Source organism: Scardinius erythrophthalmus (assembly GCF_964197995.2).
Source record: "Scardinius erythrophthalmus genome assembly, chromosome: 18".
NCBI lineage: Eukaryota > Metazoa > Chordata > Actinopteri > Cypriniformes > Leuciscidae > Scardinius > Scardinius erythrophthalmus.
In genome coordinates this window covers 34853685-34869501 of record NC_138238.1, presented here as the reverse complement: position 1 = coordinate 34869501, position 15817 = coordinate 34853685, and the positions used below count along the sequence as shown (strand labels likewise).

The 15817-nt window shown below is 35.7% G+C and overlaps 2 protein-coding genes across 2 annotated transcripts; one reads left to right on the top strand and one right to left on the bottom strand.

The window, feature by feature from the left end:
* Positions 1 to 269: 269 nt before the first annotated feature.
* Positions 270 to 4817, bottom strand: LOC308706373 (myosin light chain 3, skeletal muscle isoform; the record flags this gene model as incomplete). Its single annotated transcript, XM_081391967.1, has 6 exons — positions 270 to 355; positions 641 to 718; positions 851 to 1024; positions 2230 to 2379; positions 2462 to 2489; positions 4551 to 4817. The coding sequence occupies 6 exons, from the start codon at positions 4815 to 4817 to the stop codon at positions 270 to 272; spliced, it is 783 nt and encodes a 260-aa protein (XP_081248093.1).
* Positions 4818 to 7179: 2362 nt separating this feature from the next.
* ghrhr2 (growth hormone releasing hormone receptor 2) lies at positions 7180 to 13492 on the top strand (the record flags this gene model as incomplete). The annotated part of the gene is made up of 13 exons (XM_081391966.1): positions 7180 to 7236; positions 7332 to 7449; positions 8281 to 8379; positions 8521 to 8630; positions 9264 to 9361; positions 9471 to 9603; positions 9712 to 9865; positions 9954 to 10014; positions 10115 to 10181; positions 11080 to 11171; positions 12794 to 12923; positions 13269 to 13310; positions 13400 to 13492. 13 exons carry the CDS (start codon positions 7180 to 7182, stop codon positions 13490 to 13492), a joined length of 1254 nt encoding a protein of 417 aa, XP_081248092.1.
* Between the last annotated feature and the right edge of the window lie 2325 nt (positions 13493 to 15817).

The following is a 15817-nucleotide window of genomic DNA, read 5'->3' as shown; positions in this document are numbered from 1 at the left end:
TAGCAGACTCCTGCATTTTGCCTACTTGATAATTTGCACTTGATATAAAACGGCTTCAAAGTGGTGATTGAAGAACAAAGTGAATTTAATCAGTTACTGTATATAATATTTAACAAAAATGTTGTTTTATTGATGTCAACTCTCACACATGACCTTCAGATTAATTCTGGAAACATCAATGTGAGGCTGCCACGGTACCTAGGCAAACAGAAAAGATGCAAAATAAATTAAAGTCTAAAATGTACCAGCAAAGCATATTATAGTTCAGATCAGGACTTCCCAACCAGGGCTTTGTGATTCTGTAGGAGTTCATGATGGAAGTTCTGTAGGTTCATGAGGTCATGAACTGGCTGAACTGAATGCATATAATTAAAACTGGGGGAAAAAAATCAGTTGCTTTTATTATTTAATCAATATATTTATTGAAATGTTAAATGTTGATAGGGTTGGGAAGCCCTGATTTACATAAACTTACCAGAAACGATCACTCAGCGAGCCATGACATGTTTTATAAAAGCTTGGAGAAAGAACATAAGATTAATTTCAATGAGACACGTCAAATTCATTTTGTCAGTAGAGGAAAAAAAAAAAAGTCATTCATTTTGTCAGTAGAGGGAAGTCTTGAGTAAATGTATCTTACCCTCATAGTTGATACAACCATTTGTGTCCTCTTGCCCTGCCAGCAACTGATCCACTTCACCCTCAGACAACCTCTCTCCTGAAATTCAAACAGTGTTCCAATGAGTAAAATTATACATTTTTAGTTCTCAATGTTTTCAACATTTGACTACACTGGTCAATGTTGGTCAAATATATGAATTTGGCATATTTTTCCTCCATAACATCCTACCCAAAGTAGCAAGCACATGGCGGAGTTCAGCCCCCATGACTGTTCCATTGCCTTCTTTGTCAAAGACCCGAAGGCCCTCTACAAAATCTTCAAATGTGCCCCTTTCAGTAGACTTTGAAACTTGTTGAAACATAGGCAGGAAAGTCTCAAAGTCGATCAGTTTGGATTCCATCTCTGAACGACACAATTTAAATAAAGCAATTAGTAGGTTCTTAGATTTTATTTGACAATATATTTAATTGGAAAAAATATTTAATTGGATAGTTCACAAAAAAAAAATCCAAACATTTGACCCCACTTACTTTCATTGAATTTATTTATTTGCTAATAAATACATAAATAAAATATCATTATTTGGGTTCCACAGAAGAAGAAAAAAAGTCTCACAGGTCTGCAACAACAAGACAATGAGTGTGAACTATTCCTTTAGCTTCAATAGCACCGTTGCAAAAAGTAAATGTTATATTTATAGTCCTTTATCACCCTTTTCTTAGCCTAGAAATCTAGACGCATCCTAGCGGCAGCAAAATGTATTTTGCAGCTAGGGTATTCTAGCAACTCTCCATTGACTTTCGTGCTGGAAAAACCTAAATTGGGTTAGGCCAATCACATCGTGTATAGAGTAGGCGGGGCGGGCTTAACATAATGACGACAGAGTTGTGACGGTTCCCTGCTACTTGAAAACAAAGAATGGCTGCTGGAGAACAGTCTTTCGAATCGGCTTTGGCCGCGACTCTGGAGGACTTGGAGTTAAGTTTTTCTTTGAGAAAAGAGCACTTAAGAACGGCACTTAAGTCATTCTTAAAAAAGGAGGATGTGTTCGTAGTTTTGCCGGCCAGATTCAAAAGTTGAATCTATCAACTAATGTAAGCTCCGCTGTTGGGAAAACGCTCTGGTTGGTTGAAGCGCTGTCCTATTGCGTGCAGAGTGAATTTGAAAGACAGCCGTTTATCCCGCCCCTCGGATTGAGCCGTGTCTATGGTGAGTTGCCAGACCAAACATCTTGATGTAGGTCTGGCTTGTCAGGCTACCCTTTTCTCTTTTGTGTTAAGGTAAAATACTACATTCCTGCGGTTGGAATGGTATTTTGACGTTTAGTGAGTCATTATGGCAAGGATCTCAGTATTCAGAGAATGACTTGCAAACGTCACAGAGAATTTGTCTGCTGTTAATTATAATCTTTGACATTTGTGACAACCAACACCTCAGTAATCTCTGTGACAGAAGTGTGTTCAGTCTTTCCCTTTGTTTTCTAATGAATGATCCCGTGGGATGCAGGGAAGCAATAGCTTGAGTAATTTTATATAGATCATGACATGCACCTTGTACAATGCCCTGATAAGTCATGCAGCTGTATTTTTTCCATTGTGTGTCTATACCTTCAGGCTTTGGTTTCCCTAGAACATTCAAGACTTCAGCATTAGTTGGGTTCTGGCCCAAAGCTCTCATCACATCCCCACACTGAGCTAGTGATATCTTCATCTCCCCTGAGGGAGTCCTGGCAAACAACAGGAACGCTTCTTTGAACTCTGTATAAATGCAAAATAACCCAAAAAATTAGTTCATTTAAAATTAAATTGATCAGATGAGCTTTTTTAGGCTGTTCCTTACCTTCAAGTTGTTCAGCACTGAGATTACCCTGAAACACAGAACAAGAGATTTCTTTTTTTAGGTTTTTATATAGGCATTTATTTGTATCATAATAGCTGATAGCTTCATTGCTGATCTACTATGTACTTTAATGCACAGATATTAGTGTCATACAGTAAGTTAAAACTCTGGCAGTTGTTCTGCCATTGTTTTTCCTGGCACCAACAATAATCTCCCCTCAAAGTTCACAGTCTGTTTATGAGATCATATCATCCATATCTGTCTCCCTAGGGAGTCTAACTTAGGAAGTGTATTAGGAAGAGTGGGACAACCCCCGCAGCAGGTGTGTGTAGATCCAAGTAAAGCACATCTACTGGAATCCTGCCATGAAGCATATATTGTTTGTAATATTGTGCAGTTCATGTCCAGGCAATTACAACTGCTTTTCAAAAATCGAAAGAAATGTTCCAGCAATGATAACTTGGGATTAATTAAATATTTATTAAGCACATTAATGTTTATGACCTTTTAAATTAGAGATGTGTATTGCACCATATTAGAGTTATTGGCCTGGGTTTTTATTTACTTTCCGCCTTTTTAAAGATCATCAGCACTAACTTGAAGAGACAATGATTTAGGTGAGCATGAGTTAGTTATTGTGCTCAGCTTAGCTGTACATTATAATGTTGTACCTTAAATGGTTAGTTCACCAAAAAAAAAATATATTTCTGTCATTAATTACTCACCCTCATGTCCTTCCAACCCCGTAAGACTTATGTACATCTTTGGAACCCAAATGAAGATATTTTTAATGAAATCTGAGACATTTCTGTCTCTCCACTGACAGTCTATGGAACTACCACTTTGATGCTTCAAAAAGTTCATAAAGAGATCATAAAACCAATCCATATGAATTTAACAGTTGATGGACAGATTTAATTCAGGCTTTTAATCACATATAAACATTCATCAACTCACACATCAGTTGAGGTAAACGGACGCTCAACCATGTTCGCTTGACGTGCGAGAACCAATGAGGTTCATTCTCGTGTTACGCAGCAAGTTTGAGCTTCCGCAACAACCAATGAGGTTCATTCTCTTGTTACGCAGCACGTTTGAGCTTCAGCAAGAACCAATGAGGTTTGTTCTCGCGTGTCAATGTTGCACATACAGAAGAGGCTGTTTTCTGGTAGCACATGTACGTTTTATTTCTGTCATATGCTGTACAATCTGCAAATTCAACAAAGACAACAATAAATTGGGTTTTTGTTTCACAGTGTTGAAATGGCTGGCAGTGTGACTTCTTCATATCAAAAAGTGAAACTCAATGTGGCTCACCACTGCCCCCTAGCGTCACCCGCCAGTGTACACAGGTTTAAGTGATGTTAAAATAGACATCTATAATTAATAAATGGCAATGAACAATACATAATAATAAAACATAATAATAAGAATACATACGTATGAGTCTATATGACTACATCAAGCAAGTACGGTTGAGCTTCTGTTTTTGTTTGCTGACCAAAGTTTAAATGGGAATAACAGCCTATAGTTAAATATGTTCATCATATAAAGCGGCTGTGTCTCATTTTACAATATCTTTATGAACTTTTTAAAGCGTCAAATTGGTAGTTGCGTAACTGTCAATGGATGGAAAGAAATATCTCAGATTTCATTAAAATATCTTCATTTGTGTTCTTATGGGTTTGAAAGTCCTACGGGTTTGGAACAACATGAGAGTGAGTAATTAATGACAGAATTTTCATTTTTGGCTGAACGAACCCTTGCAGCATAATATTTATTTAAGCTTTGGTTAAATATATTTATTTATTTGGACAGAATATATCAATACGTCCCTATTTTAAAAAGGTGGACCTTTTGTTTTAAAATCTTTCTGTCATTGTGCCTTATTTGAACTTTTCAATTGATTAACACTAAGTTTAATTACCCAAATGCTTGTCAATAAAGTAATCTGAATCATTTAGTCTTTATTCTTAAAAGAAAAGTATGCATTTAAATGTAGACGTCAACCATTATTGTGGGCGCATCAATCCAGGCCATCAGGCAACTGAAATACCATAAAAAAATAATATGCCAAACAGAGACTTACTACAGCAGCAGGATCATTTTTGAAAGCTGGATTTGGAAGAGAAGCTTGTGCTTTGGCTGGTTCTTCGGCTGCTGCGACTGGGGCTGGCCCAGGTGCAGTGCTGGCTTTTTCGGACTCTTTTGCAGCTGACTCTGGTGTTGCAGTTAGGGCAGAAGCAACCGTTTCCAGTGCTGCTGATGCTGATTCTGCTGCTCCGGGAGCTGGTTCTTCCTCTGGAGCCGGGGCTGGCTTTCCTCCTATTTTGGCCACTTGCTTTTGTGAAGCCATGGTGATGTATTCACAGTAAGTGAATGGACAAAATCGAGTCTTATGCAAATGTTTGACTGCTGTTGAATGGTATGGATTGGAGCCCTAAATGTTATATACTCTGCACTAAATCTGCTGCACCTCCCCAATATTACTCACATTTCTAAAATAGGAAAGAATGCTGTGACTCCAGTGCATGCATTAAACTTCACAGGATATACATATCCCCTACCCACTTCAGATACCTTTTGCTGCCTGTTCAGAGCACCATCATCCATGTTCCTCTTCGTCCTGTATCTCATGTGAGTATTTTCTATTTTATGCTGTCATCCTTGTTGCTTTTTATGTCATGATGATGATAATGATGATGATGATGATATTAATTAGCAGAAAACAAAATGTAATATCCCTCTATCTATCTACTGTATAGCACTATAGATGGGTAGATGGATACATTTTGTGTTCTGCTAATTAATATCATCATCATCATCATCATCATGACATAAAAAGCAACAAGGATGACAGCAGTATAGGAGTAGGGATACTGTACAGTGCTGCTGCTTTTAATAGGCACAAATGTTGTAGCTTAACTGTGCCCCCAAACATTAACACCTCATTCACACCTGCTCCGCTTTTCCAAAACATGTGTTTTTCTTCAATGAAAGGCATTTCTGACCCTGTGAACTTGTAGACGCTCCACTTAGTAAATCTGCTGCTAACAATGTCCAACCTTAGAACTCCAAAAGTCAAAATGTTCACGTTTTTCCACCACATTTCACATAATACATTGTTTTTGATAACACTGTGATGGAAAAGTTAAACTAACTTTTGATAAAACTTTATAGGCATTCAGGGTAGCCCCATATTTACATTTTAACAAGAATAAAAACAAAGCTGTGAAGGATAGAATTACAGTGCCTACGAAGGATTGAACTGTTTAACAACATAGCAACTGTTCAGCTGACGATATGTCTATCGGGGGTGGGGGGGGGACTTCATTTGTGGGTGATCGTTACAATAAACGATGAAATGGATTATGAATATTTCACTTAAAGGGATAGTTCACCCACAAATGAAAATTCTGTCATCATTTACTCACCCTCATGTTGTTTCAAACCTGTATGAGTTTCATTCTTCTGTTGATCACAAAAGAAGATATTTTGAAGAATACAGTTGAAGGTAGCCATTGACTTCCATAGTGGCTACCGTCAACTATTCTTCAAAATATCTTTTGTGTTCAACAGAAGAAAGAAACTCATACAGATTTGAAACAACTTGAGGGTGAGTAAATGATGACAGAACTATCCCTTTAAAAATATTTTGGTTTATGGGTGTCATAAATAAAGTCTTAAAGTTTTTAGTTTAAATCGTTTTATTTAAGTGCCTGAAGTTGAAAAAAACACAAAGATACTTATGAATCGATAACTGTCAGTAAACACATCGCTGCCTCTATAGTTCCTACACACACACCAATGAATATGAGTAGATTTTCATTCTGTCATTTTCAAATTCTCACTTTCATCCCCTCAGAACATCTCTCTTTCTGAATATTGTATGAATGTATCTTTCATGATTGTCTTCTTTCAGCCTAACCTCAGCTCCTCAGGGGAAGGACATGCTTTAAAAATGGATGGATAAAGTGGCATGGTCCATCTGCACCATACAAAAAAACTTTACTGCTGTCCATACTATAACAAGCAAATGAATCGGTTCAATTCCTAACCCTGTGAAGGAGACACTAAACTGCATTAGAATCATAATTGGGGTTTTTTAATCAACCCTTTTTAAAATGTTTAATTACAATGTGGATTGGAGGGATTTTGTCATTTGCATACCTCTAAAGTAATGTCATCCTTTTAACTCAGAACAAGTGATTTACGTTCACTCATGCAGTAAATGGTGCTGGCTAAAAGACTCATTTAAGCTCCCTAGTGTGATAGAGCAGGCAGGTAGAAGACGGATGACTGCCTTGAATGCCAAGGTAGACACACAAAAAAACAGCCTATTTACAGTATTAACAAAATGCAAGGGATAGTTTCAGAATCAATGTTCTAGATGCTGAATGTTGTAAAGGTAATAGAAAGAAATCTTTTTTTTTAGTTAGGGTTCTACTGTTAGATTTGTTTTAAAATAACAATGACACTTTAATGTCATGAGGTGATAAGGGCCCTGTACACCCAGAAAAGTGGGCTGTACCATCTGGGTATATCTCACCATCTGCTGCTTGAAACAGGTTGGAGAGATAGATGAGAATTACTGAATAAGCATTGGAATATGTGTGAAGGCTACTGACAAAAACAACGGGCAATAGAGCTACACTTGTTCACCATAACTGACCAGACCAAGAATTATTTACATCGGTGACTTGAATAGAAATAACATCATGGACCTTAATCATGGCTTTGTCATCTGGACTCTTATAGTTAGTACATGTGAAGGGGTAAGTTATTATTTGTTATCTTTTTTTCAAAACTATTTCAAAAGATCAATGTTTCTGTGAAGTTCTTATAGTGTGCATGCACTTATGCCTTTCAGGTGAAGACCGTTCATCCTGAATGTTCTATAGTATTGCATCTGCAGAAGAATGAAGCTGAATGTCAGCTCAAAATCGGTTTTACGCAGTCTTTGTTAAACTTTAACGCTACTGATAAAGGTGAGTTAAGTCACAGATAAGCACTGATACTGATAACATTTCATCACGATGTCGACTCACACTTTTGATCCTTTGATTTTATCATGTTATTTGCATGAATTGATATCCTCAGGCTTACAGATACAGCACACCAATTACTACATGTTTTTAATTCATAATTCAGTACTCTTATGGCATTTGTCAACCTGAGGGTTTAGAGTTTAGATTTAAGTACATGTAAATACAAATGATAAGGTAAAAATTGAAAAAAAAATCTGTACATATGTTTTCCGATCTAGATGTATGTTATTTTCTTTCTTTTCTTTTTTTTAAGTATTTTTATTTTTCTTCATTTTACTTATTTAAATGTTCTTTTTATTCTCTTGTATTATATATGTATACCCAGAGCTCCTGATTCTGATCAATTGCAAATATGGGACTGACTAAGGATAAAGCATTTAACATATTATTTCATTTTCCTCTTTCAATTCCCTTTTAAATACTGAGATTTATAAAAGATTGAAATTCAACCTGCATTGTTAAAGCACCATAAAAGCAGTCCTGTCAATTTGTGCGCTAGATGTTTTCTGAAGCCATATAACAACAGCTTTGCATGAAGTCATTAATCACAGACAATCTTTGCTATCTTGCATACCATAGTCCATTGCTTTTCATTGTATTATTTTATGCAACCTCTTTACAGAACTATAAGATGCATTGCTATAAGACTACATAAGTCATTAGCATTAACAGTTACAGGAGTTCACAGGATATGATGATGAGAATCAGTTTAATGTAGCTGATAATTTGATTAAGAAGACTTCTGTCATCTTTAATTGTGGATGTCTTCAGGTTGTCTGGTTGAGTGGGATGGAGTGAATTGCTGGCCTGCAGTCAGTGTAGGAGAGAGAGTCTCAGTGTCTTGTCCACCTCCTCTCCTGAACTCCCATGGTAAAGTTCTCTCTCTCTCTTAGGACCCAACACACATCAAAGCTTCAACACATTAATTGTACTCTTTCTAGGATTGTGGCCATAAAGTCCAATGCTGTGACGTACAGTAAATGTAAAAGTGTTTATGATTGACTTCTTTAGAGCTGATCACCCGCACCTGCACTACTGAGGGATGGAGTAGGCTGAGTGTGCCTTATTACAGCGCCTGCTTTCAGGACAACAGCACAGAGCAGGAAGACACTGGACACAGAGTAAAAACCTTGAAGAAATCGTATTTGATATTAAATGAACGTAACTAAATGCTATGGATTATTGCACTTCTCTATAGAATCCTGTTCAATGTTGTGGAAAGTGAAGTGTGTGATTTTTATTTCTTTTTTTCACCACCAGCGTCATCAAACATAAAAATGATCTGTTTTTTGAATGGTTTTTAAACACTTCCCCTTCCCCCATTGGCTTTTTTTATTTATTTTTTTAAGGTTAGGTGAGAAATGGCACTTGGTTTGAAGTTTTATTGGATAAGTCATTCATACATATTTAAGCGTGGCTTAAGTGTCCAAATACATTTTTTTGTGTCTAAACTGTTTTGTTATGCTTTGTATGTGACACCTGAGGATGGCGCTACATGTTCGATATTCATTGTTTGCATTAAGTTATCAATATGAGCTCAGTATTAAGAATTAAGCTGTTCAGCTCACTGTGCAAATCATGATGTGGATAGGTTTAACTACTGCCCTAAGCAATTATTAAATATTGGAAAAAAAAAATTACAAACATCACCTTTAAAGAAAAAGTTAATTTATTACTTTAGATTAGATAAAATGGATACTCCAAGATGAATCAAGTGGCATCTAAACTTGATATTTTCCATTTTACTGTGTAAGCGAGAGTACTTTGCCATGGTGAAGTTGATATACACCGTTGGGTACGGCGTGTCCATTGGTTCTCTCTGTATTGCGGTCTTCATCTTCTGCATCTTTAGGTAATTCTAACTGGAATTCAATTCTGGTGAAGTTTTTTTTTCTATATTATTCATGCTTCAAGGGATGCTGATATCACGTAATAGTGTCGCATTTTCATTAATCCAACAGAAAGCTTCTATGCACACGGACCTACATCCACCTCAACCTCTTCTCCACATTCATCCTGAGGGCTTTGGCAGTGTTTGTGAAAGATGCTGTGTTATTCGCCGACGAGACAATCAATCACTGCACAGTCTCCACTGTACATTACACCGACGAAATGAATGATAAGATCAATGCAAAATAAATGCCATAGCATAAATCAGATCATCTGATCCTCTATAACCGAATGCTGTATTTCATCTGCCAGGTCTTGTGCAAGGCTGTGGTGACGTTCTTCCAGTACTGTGTGTTATCAAATTTCTACTGGCTGCTCGTTGAGGGACTTTATCTCCAGACACTGCTAGTTTTCACCTTCGCCCGCAAGAGAACATTCTTCTGGTGGTATACTCTTATTGGCTGGGGTAAAACCACATTTTACATGACAGGAAGAATATTTTACACACAAAGCTTATTCTGAAGTGTTCGTTGATTCTTTTCTCTGTCTTACAGGGACTCCATCTGTCACAGTAATCATATGGACATTCCTCAAGCAGAAATATGACAATTATGGGTGAGGATGAGATTATTGTGGAGAACATTAGAATCTGCAGCTAACATTTATCTATGTACTTGAGTGTATCATAAATGCCTGTGTTTATATGTGTTGGTAGGTGCTGGGATGACATGGACAGTGGCTACTGGTGGATCATCAAAATTCCCATTTTGCTTTCTGTATTTGTAAGTTTATGCAAAAAACAATGAAACACTCCTATCCCAGTTTAATATTCAGTGAAAACTATAGAAAAGGTATTTGTAGGTTTATGCCTAAAACTGTGGCTCTGGTTTAGTGCACTGTAAAAAATGGTGTAAGGTGTAACAACTTTTTGTTCAGAATTCACAAAATTTAAATGATCAATACATCACCAATCCTTCTTCCAAAACGTGTTTTTGTCTTACCCTGATTCACTATGGTAAGTCTATAACACCTGTCACTTTGACGCGTGTATGGTGTGGGCGTGGCAAATAGTCACAAAAAATGGGTTAAAATGGCGAACAGAGAGTCTGCTAGCAAAAAGAGAACTCAACAGAGCTCGTAATAAATCATTGACGTTTCCGAGATGGCGAGGACTGAGGGATTTAAAAGGTTGAGAAAGCAACGTGGAGATGGCGTTTTTATTACTCCGATTAGTATTTTATTAAACAGATAAATTGCCACATGTAGCTCTCTAAGAGACAGAGTTCACTGTAAAGCATTATCTATTATGAAGGGTCAAATTCATCCACACAGTCACACAGAGCCGAAGCACAACCAAAACAATGTTCTTCTGCAAAATGCATGCAGTTTTGTTCTTTAAACGCTAGACTAGAGGGTTGCATAGTGTACCTTTAACCCATTCTTGAATTACAACCATTTAAGTTCGGAATGTGCATTTTCATGTCAATGCAAAAAAAATATTTCTACCTGATTTAATCTATAAAGAACATTTTTGGGTATAAATGAACATATTTGGGCTGATTCAGTGACCAATTAATTTAGATGTTACAATTTTTCAGTGTCTTACCACAAAAATTACATTTGAACATCATACTTCTTAAATCAAAATAATAAAAATGTTTGTACTTTTAAACTTTACAGGTGAACTTTGTAGTGTTTGTTAATATAAGCAGGATGATAGTTGTGAAGACAAAAACCCCAGAATCAAATAGAGGAGACAGGCGGCTTTACAGGTGAGATGTATTAAGTAATTAATATAGATCTCACATAGAGCACACTATGGCTGAATCCATAATCGCCCCAATATAGGGGAGCGCGGGGCACAACCTAACGCGGGGCTAGTGGTAACACGCTTGTTTTAAATACTTCCGCACATGCTTGGATGACGAAACTTTGTGTATTTACTAGTTGCCATATCAACACTATATAGAGAAAAAAATCCGCCAAAATTGTTATCCATAGACATTTATTAAACCATAGCAAAAGTAAATTTCCTACTTAAGTTAATTTTTCATCTCTATTTTTTGTGTTTATTTAAAATAAGACAAATCTGATATTATTTTAATCTCCAAGATGTTATTTAACAGTTGAAGCCACTAGCAGGGTTTAAATCCCAGTTGTGCAGGCGGGGGCATGTTGTAACACTGCGTTACAATGTGCCCCTATTAGAAATATGCTATTATATTCTATACTTTTATTAATTTTATTGAGAAAACGTGAGAAAAAGGTGAATAAAGACTGAGAGTAAATGTTCAGAAATTACTAATTATTTATATGTTTTGAACTATGTTGTATAGCTGTGTTTTCCTGTGTTCGTAGTCAAAACTCAAAAATGAGTTTATATTTAATTATTAAAAATTGGCATTATTTTAGGCTATATGAAAAAGTTTTTTAATTGTATTTTATTTAGAAAATATTTATTTTTATTTATTTTTTATTATTAGATCAGATAACATTTTAAGCTGTCATATGGTCATGTTCCAATGTGCCCCACACATGTTACAATGTACCCCACCTATGGGGCATGTTGTCACATTTCACTTCCATTCTTTCGGAGTATATCAAGAAAAAAGTATATACTGTATTAATAAAACAAAACCACATAATTGTACTAGACATGTGGGAAAAAAATAAATACTCTGAACCATAAGTAGATTTACACAAACTGAGAAAGTCAAAAAGCGTTACTTTGTGCCCTGCTCTCCCCTACCCTTAAGGGGACCGCCATTTGCAGTGATGTCCAAAACCATAGTGGACATTACCGAGTGCACTCATTCAATCCCGCATTGCACTTGCAATAACTAGTGTACAGCCGATGTACACTGAACGGCTGTCCGAATTTACTCACTCGTTTTCACTCACTCCTTCAAGTGAACTGTTTTAGTGGACTAACATAGTGAATTGAAAGAGGGTTTAGGGGGCGATTTCAGATTCAGCCAATGAGTACGGTTACACAACAATGATGTACAGATGACACCATTGTCAAATGATCACCGTTCACACGGACCCATGAAAACTAAAAACGCTGTATTTTGCTGCCAGGCCAGTAGTTTGGCAATGTCACTTTGTAAAGAAGAAAGCATGCGCACAAATTGCGTTTTTGTAGTTTACATGGCGAAGATAGCAGTATAGTTTTTAAAAACTTGCACTTTGAAACCAGTTTTCAAAGGTTTGCGTTTTCAGCATAAAAAGTTTACTTTTTAATTGAAAATGGTGTAGTGTAAATGGCCCCTTTTACTGTGTTACAGGCAATGTTACAGATACGTCACATTATATATATTAAGAAGCCTTGATCTCTATTATCTACCATTCACTTTTTTTTAAAACTACAATTTGTGTTCACTGTGTTCTGTAGGCGACTGGCTAAGTCAACTCTTCTGCTCATCCCTCTTTTTGGAGTGCATTACACCGTATTTGCTCTTTTTCCCGAGCATGTGGGTCTAGAGGCGAGACTCTTGTTTGAACTTGTGCTAGGTTCCTTCCAGGTACAGTTCAGGCACTATGGGTTAATGCAAGCTACAGTGTAGCCCAGGAATGTCAACTATATTGCAGCCTACAATATAGCCATCTTTAAGAAATAAGCTGTCAAGATGTGTTGTTATTATCTCTCTCATTTGAGAGGTGGTGAAGAGCCTAAGAGATGCTTCTATGGAGCTTGTTCATAAGTGAAACTGTGCCCTCTACAGTAAATACACTTGAAATACAAAAGCTACAGCATGCAGAAACATAGTCAAGTATAAAATTCATAAAGTCTCAATAAAAAAACCTATCATAAATAAACACCTCTCAAAAAAGGCATGACTCATACTAATTTTGCCATTTCTTTTAAGGGTTTCATCGTGGCATTGTTATACTGCTTCATGAACACTGAGGTAAGATCTAATTTATTTTTAATAGCAAATGAAGATATAAAGAAATATTTTATGACCTCTTGTGATAAACTAATTACTGGATTTCATAGGTCCAGAATGAAATAAGAAAAGAGATTGAGAAATACAAGTCTCGAACTGACAACAACACTCTCCAAATGGCAACGCAAGAATTTACTGCATAAACTTGAGGACATTTTATGACAAATGCACTTCAGCTTGCTCTGACATGTTATGTTGTTACTCCACTGTCATGATAACTACGTAAATGTTTTCACACATCACATATGGTTGTTGTTTTTTCGGTCATGTAAATGTTCATTTATATACACTATATGGACAAAAGTATTGGGACACATAAACATTACACCAACAGGGAGTGACTTTATGTGCTCTTCCACTTCATGGCTGAGTTGGTGCTGTTCCTAAACGCTTCCACTTTCCAATAATACCACTTACAGATGACCGTGGAATATCTAGCAGGGATAAAATCTGACTTGTTGAAGATCCCATCACAGTACCACGCTTGAATTTACTGAGCTCTTCAGAACGACCCATTTTTTCACAAATATTTGTAAATGCAGACTGCATGCCTATAGGTGCTTGCTTTTATACACCTTTGGTAATGGGTCTGATTGAAACACCTGAATTCTATAATTAAGAGGTGTGTGTGTCCCAATATGTTTGTCCATAGTGTATATTTATTGTTTATTTGGTACATGGGCCATTCTACAGAATTGGTGCAAACTGCTGTCCCACAACCAAAAAATTTAAGTATTCAAATCTTTGATGTTTACTAAGATCCTTCTATAATCGCACAATATTTAAAATATCAGTAAGCTTAATGTATATAAAATCATTTTTTATTGGGTATTTTCAATTGGGAGATGGCTGTCCCGAACCCTAACCCCTAAATTTCAACTTGTGAAAATGATATTTTTGCATAATTTTTGCAATTTTTTCCCCATTGTAAAAAAAAAAAAAAAAAACTTTTAGATTTTCTCATAGCGTCATGGTGAGTAGATAGGTCCCATTATTTTGAGATGAATGTGTTCAAAAGTCTGAAAATCTTTAAGGAACGTCACTGCTAAACACCCTTTTTCTCCAATTAAGCAAACTTTTTTTGTGTGTGTTAGTCCATAAAAATTTGTTTTTAAGTGTGTACAACTGTTCAAAACTGTGCTAGGTAACCATGTACTAATTAGCATCTTTGAGATAGGCTCAAAAGAATCTACAATTGTCACTACCGAAACAGTAATGACCGAAACATGTCATCATTGTTTTGGTAGTGACAAAAGGGAACACATAATCCTTTATTTGGGAGAAATAAACTACATTTTATTACAGTCATGCAAATCATTAGTATTTTAGTATGTTTTAGTAGTGTTTTAGTATGTGAGTTAAAATTATTTAATGTGATGTGGCCGCTACTGAAAATGTGCAGTCATGACCGAAATGTTTGGTCAAAAATAAGTATATTGAATTATCAACATGTTATTATATTGTTTGGTTCAATGTATAGTCAAACTAATGAATCCTTAACTTTGAAATCAGTATGATAAACTTTATGCCTTTTACAAAGAAAGATTGGATTCAAAATACAACAAATCTCATAAATTACACTTGAAATAGTTTTAAAATTATTAAAAGGCTTTTGTTATTGCCTTTATAAGCCTTCTCATTAAATTATGTATTTTTGTGTTTCGGTAGTGACAAATTTGGGGAGAGGAAAAATATTCCAAAACATTCTAAAAATGCAATATGAGAATTAACTGCACAATTACTAGAAATGTGTACCTTGGATATTATATAATTTGCATACAAACAAAAATTTTGGGGGGAAAAATAAATAAATTCAAGATGTTTCCAACTCTGACTTTGAACCAATTCTGTAGAATGGCCCGTATATGTTTATTAACATATTTATTGTTGTCAAACATTAGTGCATAGCTTATGTGATGAAAATGCACCAGTTTTAACTCTGATTGGACACTGTGAACTGGAGGGTAACTTTGATTACCTAAATCACTTGCAAAAACTTGGTTGATTAAAAGCAAAAATGGCTGCAATTTAGTTTTAAAAAGTTAGGTGTGAAAAAAGACACTTGATTTATATTTTGCCACTTAGTTACATATTTTATCTGATGCAATGGCATTCATACATATTTAAGAGTGGCTTGTGTCCAATTTTGTGGCCACTGTATATTTGTTTCCACATTTGTCTAATGTATGGCAAAGTGTTTTGGCATGTTGACAAATTTTAATATCCTGTTTGGTTTATACTTTACTATTTTCAACCATGTGTTAATATTAAAATAGAATTTATAAAATTTAAAATAATGCTTAATTTTTTGTATATTTTATTTTTGTGACACCAGAGGATGGCGCTACATGTTCAATATTCAGTGTGATGTATTACGTCATCAATATCAGTTTTCAAACATGAGCTCCTTTTCAGTATTTACAGTAACATGTCATGATGTGAATAATGTGCATTAGACATTCACTATT